This window comes from Marmota monax, unplaced genomic scaffold (genome assembly GCF_021218885.2).
Source record: "Marmota monax isolate L192 unplaced genomic scaffold, Marmota_monax_Labrador192_F-V1.1 WCK01_AAM20220418_F8-fsc00566, whole genome shotgun sequence".
Classification (NCBI taxonomy): Eukaryota; Metazoa; Chordata; class Mammalia; order Rodentia; family Sciuridae; genus Marmota; species Marmota monax.
Window position 1 is genome coordinate 156,285 of NW_026693184.1, and position 26,520 is coordinate 182,804.

A 26,520-nucleotide genomic window follows, 5' to 3' on the forward strand; every position below is an offset into this window, starting at 1 on the left:
AACTCTGAAAAAAAATAGGGCTAAAGTCTTAGTGACATAATGATTAACATGTTCCTTTTCTTCTCCTACATATTTTATATTTTATTGCCAAATGATAAATCCTGATAATTAGTATGTTACTTGATACAATTTAACTTCAATAAATATTTTTACGTTTGGTTCCACATAGCATTCAAAGACTACTCTTTGCTTAGCTTTTCGATCTGCTGGTTATTAGAGGTTTCTTATCTGCTATTTTAAGCTTTGTTGAAACAATAAGGATAAGGATTGGGTTGCTATAATCCAGTAACCCCAAACAAAGGAAGTATTCAGAGACATAGCCCAAAAGTATACTGTGGAACTCTAATTTAGGGAGAAAGGAGTTTGATCCTTTCTAATACAGCTTCTGATGGTCCCATGTGTTGGAGCTGGGATCCTGGATTTTTTTATGAACATTGTATTATCTATTGTTTCCCTGCTGAGGAAAAATCAATTCAGCCAGAAATCTGACACTGGAAAAGCGTGAGAATTCTCACAGAGTAAATATTGCAAGGACTGGATTTCTTTTTCTTGTCACCGAATTGTTTTCCTAAGAATGTATGCTAATAGGCTTATAGCAATGCCATCTTGTACCTGACAAGTTGTACAGCTGTTATGTGGAATATTACACCAGCAATTATTAGCTCTTCTATGATAATTACACAATGCATTACCTTATGTGTGGGTCTCTGAGTATAAAAATTAGTACTTGAATGTTAAATATTTCAGAAGTAATGTAAATGAGAAAATCTACCCATGGTCACTCTTTTTGTCTGTGAGCAAAATAAAAATTTAAAAAGCTGCCCTTCAGGGAAGTTCTGGAAGGAACTAATTCCAGTAAATTCCAACATTCATGAGAAGTGGCTTCAAAATGATGAGTAACACAAATTTAATTCAAGTTCATTGTGCAGATTTTGTTTCTACCTTTTTGAAAAATAATCATCATGCAATTAATATTCCCAAGGTTAGCATAATTATATGATCTAGAATGTACACTTCATGGATAAATGTTCAATTTCCTGAGCACTTCTGCCTTTTGGTTTATGGAATGTCAATGTAAATACTGATGATGTTCTGAATATCCTGTGAGGGAAGGGCTTAGTCCTGTAAAAATCATTCTGCAGGGGCTCAAAGTGCAAATCTAGAAAGGAACTCTGGCAGCAATTTCAAAAAGAGGCACCTTTTTTGTAAGTATTTATATTCTTGCCAGCCATCTCTTGTGAGCTTCACACACCTGTGGTCTTTGTGAGAGCAAAAGCACTGATTTCTTTCCATCCAACATGGGAATCCATGTCAGGCCTGGACTCTGTTACAATATGAGTCACACATTCACTGTCAACTGGTTGAAGATGAGGTGTGAACACAGTGTAGATTCAGGTTCTTCTCTTGTATTGGTTCTATTTTGGTCATGATCAAGAAATCTAAACTGTTTTCTAGTATTTCCATTATAATAGAAAAGAATAGAATTCAAATGAGAGGTTTTCAGATTTAAGGGCCCCAAAGTGTTATAAAACCATTCTCTCATATTTTTGAAGGTTAAGGGACAAAGAGAAGAGAAAACAAATACTCAGTATGACTTTCTCACGGCAGGTGTTGCTCTCAGCCCATTGCTGACTTCCCTCCTTCACTCCCCTGCCACCCCTAGGCCAGACACAGTGATCCCCCAATTTTACAGTCCAGCAGACTAAGTCCCAGGGATCCCAGCTACTTTTCCATGGTCTCACTGCCAATCTGTGGAGGAGCCAGGGCCCACCCTGTGTCTGTCTCCAGATGCCACACCCCTAGCCAGTTTCATATCTTAATGAAAAGATCTGAAATACAGAAAAGGAACAGAGTGAGCATTAAATTCACCCAGGCAAGTTCAGCTTTTTAACTAACCCCTCCCACCTCTTCAGACACCTAAGAGAATGCTGTGGTGAGACTTCAGTACAATTTAAAAGGTTCAGTATGCACATTGCTCACTGGGATGAAAATTCTATGTTAAAAGGAAAACACCCATAAAACAAGCCCACATGTAAGTGTGCAGAGGAACATGAACTCTAAAGTGTTGGAAAGTGTGGATGTGAAAAAGTACCAACTGCGATGACATAGTCTTCATGATGTTATTTTTATTCTGTTTAGTGTAAGTAGTGTGATCATTCTTTACCTATTTGTTATTTTAAGTTGCTCCTTTAATGATGGAGAAAGTAAATAGATACCTAACTAAAGTTACTGTTTAAGCTCATGCAACATATTTTTTTAATTAATGCTTTAAATTTTAAATATACACTTGAAAGAGGAAATGCTTGACATGGAGGGGGCAGATGCTGGGTCTCCCGACACCTACCTGGACTCCCCAGAAATAGTGCTGGGGTCAGACATCTCTAAAAACACCTACTTCACTCAAGGTCCCTTAATCCCATCCTCCTGCTGTTGCCACTTTGACGTTCAAAGCAGCATTGGCTGGTCCTTGCCATCATTTATTTGATCCATCTCATTCCTTCCTAGTTTTCTTACTAAGGTTTTTCTAAAGCATGATGGTGATGATTGCTTTCTCTTTCCGTGGCTCTTCCTCTTGTGCGTGATACTGTTCATATCCCTTTTCAGTCCTGAAAACTACAAATGCCCGTCATTCTTCTCTGAGTGACAGATACATAGAAACAATAAGGGATTTAGTTAAAACATTAGCTTCCAAAATATTGGCAAAACCATTTGTGTGTGTTGGAGTATGAAGTCATTTTGGGTGTCAGATGTTCACACTGCTAGAACTAGACTTTCCTTTATAATCCCATGATTATCAGAACAAACTTGTCACACCTACAGAATGTGTGCCATCTTGTTAAGTAGGATGTCACCTAGTTCTCATTTCTTAGCTGGACAAATGGATGGGTTCCCTCTTGTTATTAATCCACCCTACACAAGAGAGCTGTAGGAAAAAGAGACCCCGCTGCTTAGGGTCTTTCAGGTTAATAAAAATCTCAAGATCTGATTTGATCTGATTCATCTGTGTCTCAGTTAATGACTGGTGACACCTAGTGGTGGCTGCATTGCAGGCACCCAAATGGCTCTACTGGAGATAGATCAAAAATGAACTGGTAGACATATGTTCACACCCCAGCCACTAACAGATATATGGAGGCAAATACTGCACCACAGGATACCATAGCCAAATGCCAATCACCCACCATAGTTAGTGAGGGCGAGTTCTGCCTGCCCAGGCCCTTGGTGGACAATGGCAGATGAGGAGATTCCATCACCATCCCTTCCTTGAGAAGCTTGCCCTTCCAACATTTTCCATTCGCCAAGAGCCAGCTTCACCCCGTTTCTGTGCAGTCGCAGCAGTTCATGAGTAGGAGGCAATTGTCTCTCCTCATGATGTTCCCTGGAAGAGATTCCACATGGGAAGCCAACCCATAATGGCAGCTTCTTTATTAAATATGCGCAGTGGAAATTATGCTAATTAAACTGCAGTGTAATTATAGACTAGGAAGATTCGCTCACAGTCTGACTTGAATTGTTGTAGATAAATGTGCATTAACTTAATAGTGTGCAGCTAATTATGAAAGATAAAGGGGAAGAAGAGATGTAATCAGTTACGTGGTGTTTCAGAGAGGCTTCCATCCCAGGCAAACTCTGTCTTTAAGGCCAAGGTAACCCTGCAAAGAGCGTTCTTCTACCATTTGTGTCCAATTTTCAATTTGGCAATAAAAATAGCCACCGGTGTCTAATTAACCCATTTAACTCTATTTGTGGCATTATTACAGCAGAGTTAAATGTTGTGGCATGCTGCAGCTTTATGTCCTATTCTAAGTGTGTTTTGTGGAGTTAATCTTTATCTTTTATTTATGCTTTTGTGTGTATTTATGATAATTATGGAAATTAGGCATGAACCCATAGGCCCAATGTGGGTTCAGTATGCTCAACTAAAGCTGTGTTCTGGGAAGTAAATTCTATTTACTTAGAATTAAAACAAGCCCAAGAGGTAGTCACATATGCCTTTTGTGCCAGACTTATGGATTTGAAGGATCTGAGAGGCATCATCGTCAGGCTGTGGTAATACATTGTGGTGATATAAAGGACGAATTAGTTAATCCTGTCAGTTAATATTTCTAAAATCCTTCAGTAGGATGGGTTTCCTGTGTTCTTCATCAAGGCCGCCTGAACCAGCTAAATGAAAGGCATTTGTAAGAAGAGTGATGCTGAATGATTTTCAGCTGATTTTGGAAAGCTCTATGTTCACTTTTCTTTTGAGAATGATTTGGCACCCAGTCAAACACTAATAGAGTGTTTGGAGAATTCTTGGCTAAGGGGTAAAAAGATCCAGCATAAGTGTTCATAAGTGTTAAAGGGGTCGGTTTTGACAGGAGGAAAAGCCACATCTAGGGTGCCTGTGACAGAGGTGAGCTTGTCCTGTGGCAGCCAGGCTCATGCCACCACCAGTATCACATCACTGTTCTTCTGTGTTTCTAGAAAACTTTAAAGAAATCTTTTTAATTGCTTTTTTTAGCTAGAAAACTAAGAAAAAACAGTGACATACATCAGGATTTTCCTGATTCCTTTAAATGGCTGTTTTCTCTCCCATTTACATGATTTCTCTGGTCATATACACAGATTGTTTAAAATACTAACAATCAGTGACTCCAAATTATAATTTTAATTTCCTAAAACATGTTTGACATATATGCAAGTTCCTTAGAAGATTTGTAGCAGTTTCTTTTTTTGACTTCATGAAATTTATTCTATCTTTGTTTTACATTTCTTTTTGCCAAGGCAGCATAGGTATCAGAAAAGTTTCTTAAAAATTTAATCAATATGCTTTAAATGAAAGTCCACAATTTTTCTTGCCTGGGAGATAGTGTAGCCAAATGATTACACCAGCCCAGTGGCTTCTGCAGATTGGTACCAGGTTGGAATGCCAGCACTCCCTGCCCTGTATGACCTTGCACAAGGGTTTTCAGTCTCAGTTTCTTCATCCCCAAACAGTACCTCTCTCAATGGTTTCAGCTAGAGCAAACAAACTGGAGCCCACAAGCCAAACTGGGCACGCTGCGTACTTCTGTAAATAAAAGTTTTATTGACACATGTCATGCTCATTTGCATATATCGTGCTGTGCCTGCTTCTGTGCAATAAGCAAGGTTAAGTAATTTTGACAGAGACCATGTGGATGGCAAAGCCTAGAGTATTTATTATCTGGCCCTAAGAGAAAAAGTGCTGAATCCTGAATCAGAATATTTAACTTATATGTGTATAAACATATATAAAAATCTACATGTATGTATGAGACTTCATATGTGCTTGTGTGTGTACATGTTGTATGTATGTAAAGTCTTTCATGAGTTTTGATACATTGCCAACACTTAGCTTTTATAAATATAATTTCGTCAAACTCAGTTTTGCTTCATTGATCAAAAATCACTTGTGAAGAGGGCATTAGATAACATTAAATACTCAATAAGTATGACAAAGTATTTTCCTCTGAAAGTATTTTCAAAGTAAAGGCTTTGTCATTTACGTAGTTATTAATTATAAGAAACACCTATCACCACACATTTCCAGTGTGTTCCACCTGCTGAAAGAATGATTGTGAATGTGAGTGGCTGAAAACAGCAGAAGTTCCTCCTCTCACAGTTCTGAAAGATGAAATCAAGGTATCAATCAGCAGGGCCATGCTGTCTCCCCAGCTCCTGCCCCTCCCAGCTCCTACCAATTGCATTCCCTGGCTTAGAAATGTTTCACTCAAAGTCCTGTCTCTGTAGACACTTGGCATGTACCTTGTATCTGCTTCACATTGTCCTCCCTCTGTACCTAGGTGTCCAAAGTGCCCTATTGTTGTCTGGGTGCCCCAGTCATGGATTAGAGCCCATCCTAACACAGTATGACCTTATAAGTTGATTATGTCTACATCTTCTCGCCTCTAAGAAGTGCTTTCAGTTACACGTTGATGCATTTAACTGTGGTGGTCTTTTCTGACTCCAGTGCCAGCTGAGAGAGTCATTTTATCAGTTCTCTAGTGGGGTGGACTTGAAGTCCAGAGTGGGTTTGGAAAGTCTATGCAGGGTGACAAATGTTCAGGAAATTGTGGGGGCTTTTTGATTGGATACTTACATGGAACCAATTAGATAAATAAAATAATAGTAATAATGTCTTTGCAGACTTATTTTTTTTCCATATGCACCTTAATGTGTTGCCTCCTTTGCCTTTCCTAATGGTTCTCCAAGGTAGGCAGGATGGAAACGCAGACTTTTTTTCTTTGATTTAATATTTATTGGTAGAAATATACTTTCAATGCATACTTTGTGTTTATATAATTTCTCTTTGTTTCTTCTTGCTTTCTTTGGAGTTTTTGGGCCTTGAAAATGAACTTAACATGTTATCTGTGCATTTGATTTTTTACATGACAGTAGAGTGTGTTTTCAAATATTATACATTTATAGAATAAGTACAATTTGTTCCAATTAGAATCCCATTATTGTGGTTGTACATGATGTGTAGTTACATTGGTCGTGTATTTTTATATGAGGATGGGAAAAATATATTGGATTCATTCATTCATATCCCATTCCTTCTCCTTTCCCTTCATACCCCTTTGTCCAATAAACTTCTAATCTTCTCCTCCCTTGTTGTGGGTTAGCATCCACATATTAGATAGAACATTATGCCTTTGATTTTTGGGGATTGGTTTATTTCACATAGCTCCATCTATTTACTGGTAAATGCCATAATTTAATTCTTCTTTATGGCTGAGCAATATTCCATTGTGTACATATACCACATTTTCTTTATCCTTTAATCTGTTGTAGAGCACCTAGGTTGGTTACATAGCTTGGCTATTGTGAATTGAGCTTCTGTAAACATTGAAGTGGTTGTGTCACTGTAATATGCTGATTCTAAGTCCTTTGGGTATAAATTGAGGAGTGGGATAATAGGGTCAAATGGTGGTTCCATTCCAGATTCTCTAAGGAATCTCCATACTGCTTTCCAGAGTGGTTGCATCAATTTGCAGTCCCACCAGCAATGCATCTGTGAACCTCTTTCTCTACATCTTCACTAATGTTTGTTGTTGCTTGTACTCTTGATGATTTCATTCTGACTGCAGTGAAATGGAATCTCAGTGTAGTTTTGCTTTGCATTTCTCTAATTGCTGGAGATGTTGAAAATTTTTTGACCATTCGTATTTCTTCTATGAAGTGCCTGTTCAGTTGTTGTTGTTGTTGTTATTTTGTCTTTTTGTGGGGTTTTTTCCCATTTATTGATTGGGTTATTTGTGGGTTTTGTTGTTTTGTTTGTTTGTTTGTTTTGGTGTTAAGTTTTTTGAGTTCTTTGCATATCCTGGAGATTAATGCGTCTGAGATGCTGGTGGTAAAAATTTCCCTCATGCTGTTGGCTCTCTGTTCACATTATTGTTTCCTGTGCTGTGAAGAAGTTTTTAGTTTGATACCTTCCCATTTATTGATTCTTGATTTACTTCTTGCTCTTTAGGAGTATGTTGAGAATATCAATTTCTAAGCCAACGTGATGAAGACCTGGGCCTACATTTTCTTTGAGTAGGTTCAGGGGCTCTGGTCTAATGCCTAGGTCCTTGATCCACTTTGAGTTGAATTTTGTGCAGGGTAAAAAACAGGGGTTCAATTTCATTCTAGTACATATGAATTTCCAGTTTTCCCAGCACCACGTGTTGAAGAGGCTATCTTTCTGCTAATGTATGTGTATGTTGCCTTTGTTCAGTATGAGATATGGTTTTTCTCTGTGTATTCTATTCAATTCTTCTGGTCTTCTTGCCTGTTTCGGTGCCAGAAGTATCCTGTTTTTGTTAGTGTGGCTCTGTAGTACAATTTAAGGTCTGGTATTGTGATGCCTCCTGCTTCACTTTTCTCGCTAAAGACTGCTTTGAGTATTCTGAGTCTTTTATTTTTCCAAATGAATTTCAGGAATGCTTTTTCTATTTCTATGAAGAATGTCACTCGATTTTAATAGGAATTTCATTAAATCTGTGTATGCGTTGGTAGTATGGCCATTTTGACAATATTAATTCTCCCTGTCCAAGAGCATGGGGGATCTTTCCATGTTTTAGGTTCTTCTTCAATTTCTTTCTTTAGGGAAATGCAGACTTTAGAAACCAAAGAGCAGACCGGGGTTGTGGCTCAGTGGTAGAATGCTTTCCTAGCACATGTAAGGCACCTGGTTCAATCCTCAGCAACACATAAAAATAAATAAATAAAATAAAGGTATTGTATCTATCTACAAGTTAAAAAGTTAAATAAAAAAGAAGCTAAATACCTCTGTGCTAGACACTAGATGAATCCATGTCCCTATATATCTTACACCAGGACACCTGTGCAACACCCGGGAACAGATACAGAACAGTAGAAACTTCCAAGTTGGGTCATTTGTTACAGGTTGCATCAATCACCAGTAGCTTCCTTTTCATCTGTTTATTAGAAGCTTCTTTGTTAATAAAGTAAAAAAAAAGTGTTCCTTCTTTCTTTTTGCCTCATAATACTCTCTGTATTTCCTCTTTTTGCAAAACTCAAAATTACTGTTTTTAAATGTTTTTGTCAATTACCATAATGTGAAAATATTTTACTTTTTTAAAAAACATAAATTAATTAGTTCAAACACTGTTCTTACCGTAGAAATATATCTAGCAAAATATCTCATTCGTGCAATATTAATGTAGATACTTTGAAATTATTCCTTAAATGACAAATCCATATAGTCTATTATAGAACCAATATATTCCTTATTTAATCTCATTAATCATAGGGCAGATGGGACTCAGAATGCATTAGACAATACACAGTTTACATATTAAAGCTAATTTATGAAATGATAACTCTGAATTGTGTTCCCTTACTGATTACCATATATTATGTCGTCAAATTATTCAGTTGATTTCATATGTTGACCAGATTGTAAATCAATTAAGAATATCCTTTAACAAGTTGGTACAGTATATAGTCCCAGACAGATATTATTTATTGAGCACTTTGTTAAGCAATTTATTTGAAATCTCATTTAATCTGAGAATAACGCTGTAAGATAGGTTCAGATATATATAGTTAAGTAACTTGCTGGAGGGCATACAGGGTTTCAGAGGAGAAGATAGGATTGTGCAACTCCAGTTCACAAGCTGGCACCCCTCTTTACTACTTGATTTAAAATGAAACTTAACTCATCTTGATTCACCCACTGAATGGAGAAAGCAGATCATTTCACACAACTGGAGGAAGAGAGAAACAGACTCAGAGAGGGAGAGGGAGAGAGACTATTGATCAAAATTCTCAAAAATAATTTCTGCCTTTAAACTAAAAGCATTTTTATGAAGTGAAAATTACTCAGAGGTAAATATGGTCACACATCAATTTGGATCTTTTGTAAACATTGATTGTTTCACTGGCTTTACAATATAGCTAAGGGATTGAATTCAGTGAGGAAAATATGCATTTTACAAACTAATAACTTTGCAATTTCTACATTAAAGTGTAAAAGTGAGATTTGATCAGCCTCTGTTTTTTGATTTACAAAACAAATCTGGCTTTTAGCAGAGAAGTTTATTTAAATTTTGGTGTTAATAAGGATTGCATCGTAACTCTCAGTTTCATTATTTTTAGACCATCACCGTTGAAATGTAACAGTTAACAGGAAGTTTAGTAAAGTCATTGAATCAAAGCACTACTTTTAAATCTTTTTAATCAGTTCATTCTATAAACTAGTTCTCAGACATGGTGACTTGAGTTTTCATAAACATCCAAAGTGAGAAAAAGCACCATTCTGGTCTCTGAAGCGGTGTGTGTGTGCATGTGAATGCAGTGTGTATGTATATATGTGACACTATGGCAGTTGTCTTGCACACTATTATTTAAACTTACTTTGGGTTTCAGATCCAGCCTAGTTTCTTTTAACACTAGCCCAGAAGCCCAAAGATATACCTACTTTATTAGTTAGATCCCTGAGGGCCATAGAAGGGATCCCTAGGTTGTCACTTATTCTGAGGTCCTAATTTCACCACCCAGTAGGATGACAAAAGGCTACTTTTTCCTTCTGCTCTTGTACCCATGCCTCCCTCCACATTTCCCCTCTTTTGCAGTGCAGGTGAGCAATCTCTTTTATCACACTGAAATGCCCAAAAGGCTGTGCCCTCAGCGACTCACCATCCTCAAAGAAACTTTTCATGGTATTTTTCTAAATAAAGACAAGTACTTCCCCAAACAAATGTTGTTGCAAACTTTGAATCAATTTTTTAACCCACTATGTATATCATCCCCACTATGTGTATCATCTGCAGACAGTCATGAACATCCTGACACAACTCTAACTGGGCGAGCTACAGATAGTTCACCAATGTTGATATCAATTTAATTATAATAACTAGCTTATTGGTAAGTAAATTGTATTCTCAAAAATGCAGATTATATTAATAATAGATTAATAATATAATCATTTTTATTATTTTGATGATCAAAATTTGTAAAACATTTAGTAGGGGAATAAATAGTTTCATGCTCTATTTTCAAAACGACAAATGCATCTACTAATATTCCTGGTATTTCAAAGTAGTCCAAATCATGAAGTATTTTGGGCACCTTCTCTACACCCTTGAACACCTTTGTCCACTCAGGGAAGGACACTGATGGCAGTTTAAGCATGCTCACAGAGCCCCCGGAGGGTGGTGGATGAACTGAGGAGGGTTGGACAGCTTTCCTGTGAAGGGCCGGGTAGTGTATTTACTGGGCTTTGTGGACCACACAGTCTCTATCACTAATAATGAACTCTCCCTCTGAGGACAAAAGCAAACAAAAGATACACAAATTAATAGACACAGCTGTGTTACAAAGATACTTTATTTACCCAAACAGGCAGTCCAGATTTGCTCTCAAGGTAACCCCGGGCCTTATGGGACTGATTCATAGACCACAGGCACCAAAACCATTTCATCTCTGTTGTATTCACTTAAATGAAATTCCCAGTAAATGTTACTTCCAAAGACAGTTGTTCCAAAGACAAACCCAAAGGGGTTTGTCTCTGCAGTCATGTTTTTATAGAAATTTATAGTCACTGTGGTAGTTGCTTAATTAATGATTAACAGTCACATTTGTATTACTGGTTGGTTCCACGTGTGTAAATAACTAATAAAAAAATCAGAACGAAGTTCATTCTATATATTCTATTCATCAGATGGTGGGTAAAATGAAATCTCATCTGGTTAAAATAGATTGAGAATTTGTTAAAGCCTGGAAGTCATTTTTCTAAAGACAACTACAGTATTTGATCCCCATCTCTGCAGTGCTGATGCCTGTTTAGGCTGCAGGAGCAAAAGGCTTTCATCAGTAGGGGAACAGAGTACTGTACTGTTTCTTTTTCCTTTATGTGAACTATAGAACCATTATTTTAAAAGCATTTTCAAATGATGTCATGACCTGCAATGCTCATGGGCCAATTCTAGAATTAGTCTCATTTTAGAAAACATATATCTAAAAACCTAAAATGATCCACATGTCTGCAATTTTTCTTTTACCTGCCCACCTTAATTACTGCTCCTCTCTGCCCACGGCAGACAGGCCCTCCATGCTCCCTGTATCACCATTTAAGAAAGAATATTCTAGAGGTCTTTTATGATCTTGCTTCCAGAGAAAAACTGACAAAGCTGTCACAGTGACACCATGTTCAAACTGCTTCACATGCTAATTGCCATCAGTCTCCTGCTGGAGTCTCAGGTGTCCTTTTAATGGCAGCTGCTGGTGTGTAGAAGCTGGGTGAATGAGGTCAGCCACAAAGGCATGCTGAGGTACGGGGTAAAACAAAGACCTACCAGACTATTCTGAATAACTTTCACACGTCTTTGGTCTTGGATTCAAGTTGGAAGCTTGGGTCCATCATATTAGAAGTGTATTGAAGCAAGGTAAGAGCCTCAGTTCAACCAGCCCTCTGGAGTTAGTTGTTCTTCATGATGAGACAGAGACAGTCATGTCCCTGTTCTGCTCACCTGTCTTTCACAGCACGCTTCTAGAAGGTTCAAATGGGTGCTTTAGAATTAGGATCAGGCTCTAAGATACACCCCCACACACTGCCTGACTCCTTCCTGCCAGTGCCTTTCACTCCAGAGAGGAAAACACTGTGAGATGAGAACGACTGTTAGCTACCAACTCTTTCCTTGTGTGCCTCTTGCAGGAGTCCTGTGGAACCTCTCGTCATATGATGCACTCAAAATGCCAATCATCCAGGACGCCCTGGAAGTATTGACCAATGTGGTGATTATCCCCCACTCAGGCTGGGAAAATTCACCTCTTCAGGATGATCAGAAAATACAGCTGCATTCATCACAGGTGCTGCGCAATGACACTGGGTGCTTAAGGTCAGTCCCGTGGCACAAGGGCCTGCTCCTTCCATCTTCCCTGGGTCCTCCTGGGTCAGGCACTCTTCCTTGTAGTTTTCGCTGCTGCCTTCCTAAGGGTAGGATTGTTCTGCAAAGATGAGTGTTGATGTGGCAGTACAGTATAAGAAGCTAACCGAAAGTTTTTAATCCTGCACTGAACTGGTATAGGCATCTTCCACTGCCCTGTACCTACACCTGTGTCTGACTTATTTAACATAATTTTTTTCAGTCTAGGGCCCCAAACACATATTTTATCTAACCAAATATAAGTCACTTTAATTGAAAACAATAGTTTTGGGTAATTTGATGTAATATCATGCATGTAGAATAACCAGACAGGCCAGTTGCTTGGGGAGTTAGACAACAGATGTGCAAGGACCTACTTAACTATCACCAGTAGCTGTTTTTGTTTTTGTTTTTCAATTTTCTGTGTGACTGTGCAAGTCTGTGGTTCTTAGAAAGAGCTGTTTCATAACGCCTGTTGTGTTAAATGCTTTTTGAAATAATAGAAGTTGTAAGTATGTGGTAATTCTCTCCCAAAGCATTTTTACAAAATCATCCCCTAGAAATCTATTGAGACTTCTTAGCGCCTCTTTATGCCTTGTTTAATTTTGACTCCTACGAAAGAAAGTAATAATCAAGATTCAGTTATAAACTCTGGAACCTGTGCTCCCAAGGATGTTGCATTTTGTGTCAAAGCTGGAAATCTCCCCAGGATAAGGTTAATCATGGGATGGGGCTCAGGAGGGGGTAATTAAAAGCACCTAGTCAAATAATCTGTATTTCAAGACTAAAATGTACAGAGTTGCTTTCACTGGGCTGGTGCAAAGCTGCTATTTCTCTTAACACTTATTCGGTTTCTAGGTATAAAAACATGTCTCTGCCAAGTAGAAATGAAATCACCTCAGTGACATTAATAATCATCATGTCATGAATATTCAGAATAACACTCTCAGCCTAGTCTTGAGAAGGGCCTCTGTATGAATGTGTATGCAGAATGTGAGATAAAGAGACAGGCTCCATCTGTATCTCCACACATTCACAGCAGTGGGGACCCTCTAACAATTTTGCTTTTCTTCCAGGTCACAAATTCATGAATTTTTGACATGGGTAGTCTCAAAAGTAAGCCAAATTTACAGTTTTCCAAAATACCTCAATTGTGGCATTAATTTTATGACTTCTTCAATTGTTACCCTTCAGAAACCTCTTGCCTCACCAGGAGAAACGTAACTCTTCCAAAGCTCAAGCTGCAGGCACTCCCACCTTTCATGGCTGATCTTTCTAGATCAGTTATTTCCACTTATTACAATTAGTTTTTCCCTCCCTGATGCCACTGACTTACCAAGCCTGTCATGGTTCTTAATGACTTCTCTGTGTCTCAGACTCAATGGAATAAGAGTAGAGAGCTAGATAGTCTATCAGTTGAAATCTGAGTACCACAGGAGCATGATTATGTCTTCTTGATGTTTGACTCAAGGCTTGGGGTGCTGCCATTAAGAGCATACACGTAGTGCTGTGATGAAAAAGTAGCTGAAGAAGCTAGACTGGTGCATGTCAAGGGCCCCCTTTGTAAGCCCTCAGCTAAGGGTGAGGTGAGAACAAGGGTAGGTCAGACTCAGGAGACTCTTCATCCTTCTCTGTTCACTCAGAGCTTTGGCTTTTGCTGCTGGCTAGAAGTGGTAGCAACTCAGGAAGCACGAGAAGAGAGCATTTGGTTTGGAAAGAGTTTGTTGTAGCCAGAGCAGGTTTCCTTAGCCAAGATGCAATCAGGGCTTGTGATTTCCCATGTTTCTTGGTTTATCAGGTGAGTGACAAACCAAAACTCATCAAAATCAGTGAAACTTTAACTTCTCCCTTAATTCATTAAACTTCCATCCTCCTACAAAAAGCAGTATGATTTCGCCTCTCTTATTTGTCTTTGTTTTTTGTCGTCATTGTGTGTTTGGGTACAGGGGATTGAACCCAAGGTGCTTACCCACTGAGCTACATCCACAGACCTATTTTTATATTTTATTTAGAGACAGAGTCTTGATGAGTTGCTTAGGGGCTCTCTCAGTTGCTGAGGCTGGCTTTGAACCTAGATCCTCCTGCCTCAGCCTCCTGAGCCACTGGAATCACAGGTGTGCACCACCATGACCTGGGCTCCTCTCTTGTTTGAATGTGTTTATGAATCATATCACTTTGATGATCAGGTTTGACTGGGAGAGGAAGAAAGCAGCCCTGGAGGAGGCCAAAATTAAGTTATCAAAGTTTGAATGGATACAAGCTTTCAAGGAATTTGTTTTTCCATTTATTGAAAATAATGTTGACAATATACCCAAATGGGTGCAAATGCCTACATCATGATAGAAGATTTTAGGTTTTAGTATGAGTTTATTTACATTCTTGCTTTTTCTAGAAACTCCTAGATCTTTATTCACATTAAAAAAAAAAATCTTCCTAGGCTGCTTTTTCTTAGAGTAGTTTTATCTTGTAAGCATTTACCGAACACTTAGTGTGTGCCTTGGGGAACCAGACAGGAGACAAGAGATCAACACAGCAGCTCCTGCACTTTGGAAACTCGTGCCTAGTGGAAGAAAGGGCCATCCATACAGTTAGCCCTAAGGTGGTGTCCTACTCTCAGGCTGACGCCACGGTTAGGGTAGAACAGGAGGAAAACTGCCACAGGAGTCACAAACTCAGCCAGGTGTGGTCAAAAATGACCTCAAGGATCAGGTGATATTGGGCCAGGCATGGAGAAGACTGCCTCAATGGGTGCAAGGGAAAGCATCATGGCCAGAAAGAGCAGCTGGCATGGTCTGGTACAGCCCTGGGAGAAGTCCAGGAATTCCAAAGTGCATTGTCCTTAGAGACTAGACTCTTAAGTCAACCTTCAACAATTATTATTATTTATAGAATCTCTGTCTTCCAAGGACCTGAAAGTTTTGATCCAAATATAGTCAAGCCACCTACTAGGTGGCCTCTACTTGGCCAACATCCCTCTTGCCTTAAAAGGCCAATTTCTTTCTTCCTCTCTCCAATTCCTTCCATTCCATTTCCCTCTGCTAAGGCCTTGCTGTGGTCTGGATTGACTTGTCCCCCTGAGTTGCTGTGCTTGGTCCTCAGTATGTTGAGGAGGAGAGATGGTGGGGCCTTTCAGAGATGGGGTCTGGTGGGAAGGGATTGATGTGGTGGGGAGGACCTGGTTAGTTCCTTTGAGACAGATTGTTGTTAAAAGACTGATCCTGGTCCATGAATCTCTGTGGCTTCTCGTTTTGCCACATGATCTCTTCCATACAAATTCCTGCCTTTGTAGTATCACTGCCAGGAGGCCCTGACCAGAGCTGAACAGATGGGACTGGCCAGTCCTGGACTTGCAGTCTCCAAAACTCTGACCTAAATGACCCCACCCCCCTTTTTAAATAAAGTACCCAGAATCAATTCTTTTTTGTAATAACAGAAAACAGAATAAGACAGAATTTATGTATAGAGTGGCAAGTAGCTTGGACAGAGTCTCTTAGCCCAATCTTGAATATTCATTTAGACAGTTATAGTTGCCTTTTCTTTTCTTTAAAGTTTGTTCTTAAGGAATATCCTAGACAATGACATTGACATGATTTTTTCAGTACTCAGACTCCTCCATCATTGGATAAAGTTAAGATAAGTTGATATTTTGGGCTTGTTTCCATTAACTATATATTCAGGAATGGATAAAAAATGAAATATAAAAGAAAATAGAACTCTTCCCAGGATAGTACTTACTAAGCCAGTGTAGCTTACCAGTACAGTAGGAGCATATGGTATAGAATATCTATCACTTCACTATTAGAAATCATTACTCTTGATTTTTGTTCCTAAAGAATTCATACATGTTATGTCATCTTGGGTGAGAAGCCAAGGTTAAAGATTTAAGCAGTTGCTATAAAGAGATCACATTTTTATTGTTTTTCAGAAAGAAAATACAGTTTTATGAATGCAAATTTCACTGCTCCTAAATGTCCAAAAAATGCTTAGCAAAGGGAAATCTGAGTGAGAGAGATAAGTCTGTGCCTCTCTCATATGGAGCTGAGAGGCTGATGTCATCCTGCCTTTATGAGCTCCAATCTCAGGAGACTGTGCCCACTGTCTTGTGCTGTCTCTTGATCAGTGGGTGTGGGCCACCATCTGTGGCAGTGGCTCCAGACCCTGCCTGGGGAAGGAGCCAGCTTCAGGGTACCTTCTAGAGAGAGGAACCACTTGCCTCCGCCTTCCCTAAAAGGCAGGAAACACCTTCATGGAAAAGTCCTGGCATGTTGACACAGCAAAAACTTAAGCACATAGCAAATATAATATGAAAAGTGGATGCCCTTAGTCCTTTTCCATTTAAAATTCATTTTGGATTAGGAAATGGATTTTTTCTCAAGCAGATCTATCTATTTGTTCCTGAAGTATCTATCTGTCACTGAGGAAAGATGACAGAAATGAAAAAAAATCTCTTACATGTTGTTGGAGAAGCAGAGTGATGAGAGTGATGGTGGCCGGCTTGTGGGAGGGAATGGGTTAATGTTGTGAGATCAGGAGCAGGACAGGAAAGGCTTCATTCCCTACTGTGCCCCAACTCATGCTCACCTTCCTCATTTCTTCCCCTTCTCTCATTGTGTCTTTTGCTCCAATTCTGCCTGATTCAAGCTTTAATGTCTGATATTTTAAAATATGGTTCAGCCTGGTATAGTGATGCATGCCTGCAATCCCAGCAGCTTGTGAGGGTGAGGCAAGAGGATTGCAAGTTCAAACCCAGCCTCAGTAACAGTGAGGCACTAAGCAACTCAATGAGACCCTGTCTCTAAGTAAAATACAAAATAGGCCTGGAGATGTGTCTCAGTGGTTGACTGTCTCTGGTACCCACCCCACCAAAATAAAAATAAAAATATGGTTCGAAATAAATATAACAAATAGTTAAAAAGACTGAAGACATGTATATGAAGGATATTGCTGATCTTTTCTTCTTCATTTTATGATTAAGAACTCTTCTGGTGAAAGGACTTCAGATAGCCTGTCAGACTGTGCAGATCTTGAAATGGATTTAGTTTTGTACCCATGACTAATTTGTTTCACACAGTGTAATCAGATATATCTGTTAACCTTTGGCCTGCACCATTATCACCTTCAACTGAAAACACATATTGACCACCCCATCTGAACACTGATGAGTGAGGTCAGATGGGCTCTGCCTCTGGACAAGTTCATGTCAGCTGAGGTCCACGTGGTGAGCTGAAGATGTCCCACCAAAATTCATGTCCACCCCTAACCTCAGCTTGTGACCTTATTTGGAAATAGGGCCTTTGGAGACATAGTTAATATCAGGTTGTACTTGTCCTTGTAAGAAGAGAAGAGCCACACAGCGAGGTGAACAGGAGGAAGTGAGAAGTGAAGACAGAAGCAGAGGCTGGTGGGATGGAGTGGCAAGCCAAGGAGGCCAGAGATTGCTGAAGGCTTCCATAAACGAGGAAGAGGGATGGGATCTTCCCATAGGGCCTTCAGAGGCAAGATGACCTCACCAACATCTTGATTCTGGAGTTCTAGACTCCAGAACTCCAGGAAGAAATGGAGAGACACTTATAAAACAAGGTAGTCACCTGTGGACACAGCACAGGGAGAAAAATGAGTAAATATCTCAGAGAAGAGACACGGCCTGTCCCAAAATAATGCCCACACATGGGGACAAACAACCCAGACCAGGGACCTGTGTTTCTGTACACAGGCCGTTTCCTTCCATGGCTCAGATACAAAACAAAGCAGTATGTATGAGCAGGACTGAGTTCTTCAAGCCCAGATATGTTCACCTCAGCTGAAGAAGGTTCCATCTAACCTCTTGACTGAATGATCATTCAATAAGGGTCTCCCCACACTGCATCTAACTTCTGCATGTTCTGATCTCACTGAAGAGCTGCCCTGCTCTTATTCTCTGGACTTCAAGCCAGCTTCTCAAGGTGGCTTGGATTTATCTAACAGCCAGAAGTTATTCTGCGTCCTTACACAGGTAACATGACATAATATAAGTGTCATTTTTGGAAGTAACTCTAGCAGTTGTGTACAGAATGAATGCTTTCTGTGAAACATAGCTGCATTTCCCACTGAAAATATCACAAATCAATACCCTAAAGATCCCTTTTGTGGCCATTATCATTATTTCAGAGTGAGCTACAGGTAAAGCCTTGCTAACATCCTCTTTTTCCTGTTAATCTAAGAGGCAGCTCAATAAGAAATTCGGATCTACGTTATTGTATAGCTGCACTGTATTTAGTCATGGGTACTTGTGACTTTGTCTCCAGCCCGAGCATGTGCACAAGGCTGGGTTTGCTATCTTCCCCAGCTCATTTCCTGGTGCCCCTGAGTTGTTTATTTATTTTTATTATTCTATTCCCACTTCAGCATCTTGTCCTAAAGGACAACAATATACAACCCTAATTTTTTCCATCTATTTTTGTGTACACAAGAATGTTATTAAGCCATCAAAGGAGCTGCACTGTGCCTGTGCTTATGAGTATAATTAAACTCAGACCCTCAATTAGTCATTTTAACCCATATAATGGATGAGTGCTCATTCCCACATTGCCACTAATTCTAGAGTGACCTTGAGAAACCCCATCATAAAGTAATGCTAATGATAATCATGCTCTAGCTGGAATGCTCCAAGGACATTTATTTTATCTGGTTTACTCTTGCATTAGCCATGACTAAGAAGGGGAAATAGTACTATTTTTGTGTTAAGGTCAGGTTATTGCCAGTATTTTTCATCTATTCAAAAAGAGCCTTAAAAGTGCTTTGAAAGTGTTGTGTGATGAACTGTGGACTGCCTTACCCGAGTCTCCACCAGGCCAAGGGTGTGCAGCTCTGCCTGGAGTACTCTCTGTCCAGGGTCTCTGGAAGGGACAGGACTTGGTATCTGTGGTGCGAGAACAGAGGAGACACTCACCCCTTCCCCCATCCCTCCCCATCTCCCACACTCTCTCTGTAAAGCAGAAGAAGTTCTTCACTGGGCATTCTCCATGTTTAATATGATCAGAATACCTTGTTTTCTTTAGCCAAGGCCTGACAGTGAAGGTCGTCTACTTTGGAGGGAATGGAATTCACTGGGGGCATGAGCAGGGGTCTTAAGAACTCATCCAACTGTTTGGCACCCACCAGAGCAGCCCCACTGGGGACAGGGCTTCCACCTCCCCAACATGCCTAGCTCACTGACCCCAAGCCCAGCCAATAGGTGGTGGTGGTCTCTACTTGCATCAGGTTGCTCAGTTGACATGACAGAGTACTGAGGAGAGGGTGGCTTGAGTAACAGAGATGTCTGCAAGGATGTAGAGGCCAGGAGTCTGAGTCATGATCATCAGGGTTGGTTCTCTGAGGTCCTTTTCCTTACCTGAAGCTTTCTGTCTTCTCCCTGTGTCTTCCCATGGCTTTCTTTCTGAGTATGTGTCCAAATTTTGTCTTCTTATAAGGATTCCAGTCAAGTTGAATTAAGACCATTGCTAAAGGCTTCATAAATTGTTTCTTCTTTAAAGACCCAGTCTTCAAATATAGTCGCATTTTGAAGGACTTCAGGTGAGGACCTCGAGTATGAATTTTAGGGAGATAAAATTCAGCCTGCAGCTCTCATAGTGGGTTTCCCTGTTTCTTTTCACTTTGGGAAATAATTTTTAATAAATGAAACATTCTTATGGCAAGGTCACAATGACCAGTATGAAGAATATTTGATTCATGTTCAATATGAATAAAAATTACACTTATTTTCTAACTTTAAAAAAAGAAGAAGTTCTAATTAGTTATTAGTTCTAATAACTAATGTTATTAGTCTCTATTTCCAGATGGAAGTGATCATAAAAGTAGACTATAGAAAATGTTCCATACATAAGCTAACACTGTCACAAAAGTTCCTGTATGAGGGACTTTCAGAAAAGTCCTTATATAGAAGACTATAAAGGCTGATTAATGAGTACTGGGCTTTTTTTTTTTTTTTTGGCATAGTTAACTGATGAAATCAATAGTTTCATTTAGTGATAAAATACGACTTTCAGAGAATCTCTGTACATATTCATCATCAATTCTAATTGATAACCAAAGAGTAAATAAAATGACCTCTGATTAAGAATTAGGTGGTCTGCATTTGCACCCCAGTTTTGCAGCATCTTGTCCACTGTCCTGAAGGAAACGTGGCAGCTTTATCTTGGCCTCAGTTTCCTGCCTGTGAAGAAAGGTTTGGCATGCACACCTTCATAAGGTGACAAAGAAACTACAACAGAGTTTGGGTATTTGCTAGCTGACCCCAGACATTCTCTAAGTGAGGATCCAGAAGAGATATACCCAAGTAGGCATATCTCTTCTGGATATGCCCACTTAGGTCCCCAAGTGGGTTCTCCTCAGGGAGTGCCATGGCTCTGCGGCCCAGCTGTGGCCTTACTGGTGTAATACTGGACCTTGAAACTGCAAGACCATCGGGAGGAAATTAATTTCTGAAAGAGCCCCTTCTAGAAGCCCATTCTGATGTTTCTATAACATGTATGTTGCCTAATGCAGCTGTCCCAATAATCCTGTGAGGCAGGAATTCTGATCCTGTTTACAGATCCAGAAGCTGATGCTCATAGAATAAGCATAACTTCCCCAAGACATACAGCTTGTAAGTGAAAGAAGGATGCATATAAAGCCCAGATTGCATGATGACGCCTTTAGGTCCCTGCCACTCTGCTGTGTTCCACAAGACAGAGACCAAGCGATGCCCCCAAGGATGTGCATATGTGTTTGTTTACAGTGAGGGCAGATGTGACACTCATTCCAGATTCTGGGTCTAAACACCAAGTTGGAATTGATAGTCAATAAAAGAAATTTACTTAGGGAAAACACCTGAGAGGAAAATGGGAGGGAACCAAAGGAACTAGAAGAACCATCAAACCGTGGCTCAGGTCTGACCCCAAGTTAAAGAGACAAGGAAGGAAGAAAGGAAGGGAGTGGGGAAGGAAGGAAAGGAAGGTGTGTTGGTTAGGTGCTCATCACTGTGACCAAAACACTGACGAAGAACAACTTAGAAGAGGAAAAATTTATTTTGAACTCCCGGTTTCAGAGGTTCACCACTTGATTTGTCAGCTCCATTGCTCTGGGCCTTAGGTAAGGGGAGCATCATGGCAGAAGGACATAGCAGAGGAAAGCTGCTCAGCTCATGGTGTCCAGTAAGCAGAGAGAGAGAAGGAGGAGCTGGGGGACAAGATATAACCCCCAAAGGCATGTCCCCAGTGACGCACCTCCTTGAGTCATGCCCTCCCTGCCTTCAGTTACCACCCAGCGAGTCCTTTTAGATTATCAATCTATCAAATGAACTCATCCACTCACTGGATTACAGCTTGCATAGTCTGTTTCACCCCTAAACATTCCTTCATTAACACAGGAAACACTAATATTCCAACCATAACATAAGGAAGGAAAGGAAGGAAGGGCAGGTGAGCAGGCAGTTGAATGTCTTAGACTTAAGCAGAATTCATCTAGACAATCAGAGAGTTCTTGAGCCCAGCCACCCTTCAAATGAACCATATCTCCCAGGAACAAGTCCACCTTGCCACTGCCGCTGATCTCCCCTGTGGCTGGGAGCATACAGAGAAGAGGAAGCCCTAGCATAAAAGAAGGCAAGGAAATAGACTTCAGGGTGCAGCAGCCAGGGCCCGTCAGTCAATGGCACTCCTGCAATCAGTGATCTGAGTGGTGTGTTTTTATTGGGTGACACATCAGTTAACCTTTTGATAGCACTTCCCTTCTGTACACACTAAGCTTATAAAATGCTACGTTATCATCAGGAAGCTACTGGATATAATATAAACATGAGTTGTATGAACCAACATTTGGTTTTCTTGGGGTACATTCTTTCAGACCCCTACCCTGTGCCAGGCCCTGTGGTAGGTGCTGCAGGTGATGGGAGAGAGGATGAATCCGTGGAATTTGTTGTTGGAAGCCCTGAAGAACATCATTAAAATAAGATAGTCTGATGTGTAGGTCAACACATGGCTGCCCTGGAGGGGGCAAGTTGGGGTGTTTTCCCAAGTTAGTGCCTCAGGAGGTAATAATATTGTTTAATTTCCATGGCTTCTCAACTTCTTCTTACTGGCACATTTTTTTCAACACATAAAAAGTTTTTTTTTTTTTTTTTTTTTTTTTTTTTTTTTTTTGCCATTAACTAGTTTAAAATTTATGTCTTAGAGTTCCTGAGCTTTCCATCTTCAGGATTTTATATCTCCTTATCCTTTCGATTACAAAAAGTATGAAAGGTTTTATTTATTTATTTATTTTTTTCAAATCTTCAAAAGATCTTCCTGTCCCCCCCAAAAGACTACTAGATTTGTGCAAAGTTCTTTCTGGCATTTACATTTCCTGGAAGAGTAATAGGGATTATTTCTTTCTAAATGTTATGTTTTTTCCTCCAAGCTAGAAAAATGAATGTAATGATTTTACCTTAAATATAAATGATGAATATAAAACATCCATCAAGCTAGTCCATCTTAAATTTTCTATAACTTATTTCTGCAAATTTAATCTACATAATTATGAAAACTTAAGGCTCTAACTAAAATTTGTTTTATATAATTTATTCTATAATGTATAAATATGGGCATTTTTAAGAAATGAAGAACAAATATTAAATTTTATCTTTTTGCTGTGAATTCTCATTTTTCCTATCAGAATATGAATATTTAGATCTTTCCATTAGTATGAACAAATGACTTCCTTTAAAAAAAGTTTCAATGAAAAGTTTAGCTAATTCTCAATTGGTATACCCTGATGTTTAACATTTATTCCTATAAAACATTGGTTTACAGGATGTTAATCCCTGATAAATATAAAGCTGATTCATTTCTAAAATTCTTTATAACTTCTTCATATTAGAAATATAATTTTTCTTCCTGCTGTCCCCCAAATCATATTTCATTGCATAAAGTGTAGCTTCCATGGAGGAGAAACAAAGAAATTAGTCTATTAACCATAAATTAAAGAAGAATGGCTTGCCAGTTTTACTAATAGCATACATACTAAGCCTCTGCAGTCTTTTAACCCATCTGTTTTCATGCTATTTCTCTTTTCCCTGATCAGAGTGGCATTATTTTAAAATAAAGTCATAAAGGGAAGGTACTAGGGAATGAGATTGATCAGATTATGTTATGTTCATGTACAAATGTGATGCAATGAATTCATTATTCTAATGTTTAATTTTAATGCACCAAATAAAATAAATGAACAAAATAACCAAGCCATTTACCAGATTTGGGACAAAACAATCAATGAGGTGATTGCAGTGAACAGATAGCAGACTGCAGGTGGAGTGCCCTCCGTCAAACTCAGATGGAAGTCCTCAGCTTGCAGGTGTGAGTCCTCTTGGAGGAAAAGAAACCTGACCCTTGGGAGCCACAGAAGGCATTCATCAAGCACCAGTTCAGAGGTTCCCGCCCAGCGTCTGGTAAACGCAGAGTGAAGAGCCGGATGCTCAAGTTCATGCTGCATGCATCTCTTGATCATCTCATTCAAAGCTGCTCATTCTAGAAACAGGATCATTCTTTTCCCCTTCATGGTCTTTTTCTTGAGTCTGGTGGACCCTTAATTAACCAAGAAGATTTTGCATTAAACTTTCATTGTTCCTTAGTTGACGCAGAATATTTAGAATGAAAGAGTAGAAAGTCTCCAGTTGCCATTCTGTCTTCATGGGCCCCCTTTCAGGGTTAATGACTTCCTCATGTGGGCTTAGTGCTGTCCTCAGGAGTTACACTGGGCCTTTGATAGATTGCTGCAGGGCAAAGGATGATCAGCAAGTCTGATTCCCTAGGTCCCTCGGGTTCTGGGTTTCTCTCAATCAGCCTTTGCACCTGTGAGGTGGAGAAGAAAAGTGTGGGGTCTCAGAACATGACTGCTGATGGTGGGTGGGGATTTCACAGGAAGCAGAGGTGCCTTGGGGTGAGCTGGGGCTCCTGCACTGGGTTTCTGCCTGGCATGATGAACCCAGGATGTGTTTCAGTGATGAACTCATCATCATCTCATACAAAGCTGCTCATTCTGGAAATAGGAAGCTCCTGAACTTAGGGATCCTTATTCCTCCATTCTTATCTAGAGTTCTTGTTCTGAACTGACTGGAGTCTCTGGAAATACCAATTTAAAAGTTTTCCTGCATTAGAAGAGCCAAAGGGAGGACAGCCCTGCCAAGGTTGCATGCTGAGTCTGCCTGTTCTTGCCTGGGAAAGCTTTAATCAAAGAAGCAACATTTAGTAATAATGTGTGCAAACGAGTTGACAGCCCTCAACACTAGGCTGCCAGGACACTGTTTCTCTGTGTCATAAATTCATTTTTCAGTTGTTCAGTCTGCTAAGAGAAAGGACAGATGTGCCAGGAGTTCAGAATAACCCTGTGTCCTGCTTCATTGTTCCATAGAGGTACAGACACATCATTATTCCCCAGTAAGAGGCTCTAAACCAGCAAGGAAGATATGCTATGGATACACTGATGGGAGTTAATAAATCCCTACAACTAATTATTTTTCTCTTAAGGTAACTTGTTACCAGAAAGTAGCTATGTTTGCACAAAGATTTTTATGTGAGAATGGCCATACCCAGGAACAGGCAAGCTGATGAATCATCCTCCATAATTCTCCATAATAGTCCTATCTGGACTTTCATGTCCAGAGCATTGTTCTTCCTGGGGCTGCATTTAGCCTGACCTTAATTGGGACCTGCAATGTAATTGCTAATTGCAGGCTAATTTATATAAACAAACAAGGATTCTGCCAAATGAGTGTTGTCACCAGGTCTGGAATTTAATGCTCTTGTAGCTCTCTTTTGTGTACAGGTTTGGGTCAGACAGTGGGAGCAAATGAAGCTTACTGCAAAACATAATTATTTCAAATAAGAACAAAAAGCATGCCCTTTTTAAGGCCTGCCAGGAGGTGTGGTGTGTGGCCTGTCACATTAAGTGAGTGTTCACGCTTTCTGAAGGACACTGACTTTGTCCTTTGCTCAGAATCTGACTGGGCCTGAAGGGCAGTCTTTCCCCTCAACGTCTTTGAAAGCAGTGCTGATAAGCTTCTTTCTAGAAGAGAAAGGAACTTTACTTATTTCTCCTCTCCAGGCAGCACTGTCATCCCGGCTAGCAAACATGATTAAATATCATTTGTCCTTGACCCCTGTCACTTCTAAGCAGCTGAAATAGATTAAGAGGCTGGCACTTCCTAAATCAGGTGGAGTGGAATGTCCTCAGCCGGACCTGTGGTAATAGGATTACAAAGAACCAATGCTGGAGTTTATTAAGACTTTCCAGGGCTTATTCCTATTTGAGGGGAGATTATTGAGACAGATTATCCTCTTGTTTCCTCTCAAGCACCCAGCCTGGATGCTCTGCAGGCTGAGATTCTCCCACTCGGGTCCCAAAGATACGAAAACTGAGAATGAAGGTGCCAAAGTGTCCAGATGGCCATTGTGGACAGGGATGCTTTTGGAGAAAAGGGTCCCTTATGTCTCGCCTCTCAGGCTTCCTCTCTCACTTTAGAAACTTACTGAGCTTTGAAGACTTTATGTAGAAGAAGTCAAAGGCCAAAGAGCACAATGAACCATAGAGATCAGATTATCCTGGCCTGTGGGCAAATCTGACTAACAGCAACAAGGAGACTCTCTGCCTAGTGGACGCCTGTTTGGGTTCTGTCACAAGCCCCTCTCCTTAGCAATTTCTCCCCTTCATATTATTTTTTTTATTAAAAATAAAAAAATTAGATGAAATTCATACCACATAAAACTAACCATTTTTAAGTGAACAAATCAAAGAAATGTAGCACATTAAAAGGTAGTACAAACCACCTTTATCTGATTCCAAAAGATATTCATCACCCAAAAGAAACCCCCCAGAGCTACTAAGTAGTTACTGCCATATCCTTTCCCCTAGACCCTGGCAATTACCAATGCATGCACTATCTCTATGAAACTATGAGTTCTGCATATTTCATATGAATAAAATCACAACATATAAGGCCTTTGACTGGCTTTTTTCAGGTATAACAATGTATTCAAGATTCATCCATATTGTAGTATGCTTCAGTACCTCAGTCTTTTTTATGGCTGAATAATAGGCCATTATTTGGATGTACCACATTTTATGTATCTACTCATTAATTGATGGACATAGG

The 26,520-nt window shown here is 39.7% G+C and overlaps 1 protein-coding gene across 4 annotated transcripts in view; it reads left to right on the plus strand.

The window, feature by feature from the left end:
• LOC124100482 (catenin delta-2) overlaps positions 1-26,520 on the plus strand; it is a 108,081-nt gene that overhangs the window by 53,495 nt on the left and 28,066 nt on the right. For 2 of the 4 annotated variants that reach the window (XR_006854310.2, XM_046456009.1), the window contains exon 2: positions 12,167-12,350. The exons of the other annotated variants lie outside the window; for them this stretch is intronic. Coding sequence is in view for 1 of the 2 variants with exons in the window: in XM_046456009.1 (XP_046311965.1) it covers positions 12,205-12,350 (146 nt within the window). In the remaining variant the exon portion in view is untranslated. The remainder of the gene's footprint in view (positions 1-12,166; positions 12,351-26,520) is intronic. 4 annotated transcript variants of the gene reach the window in all.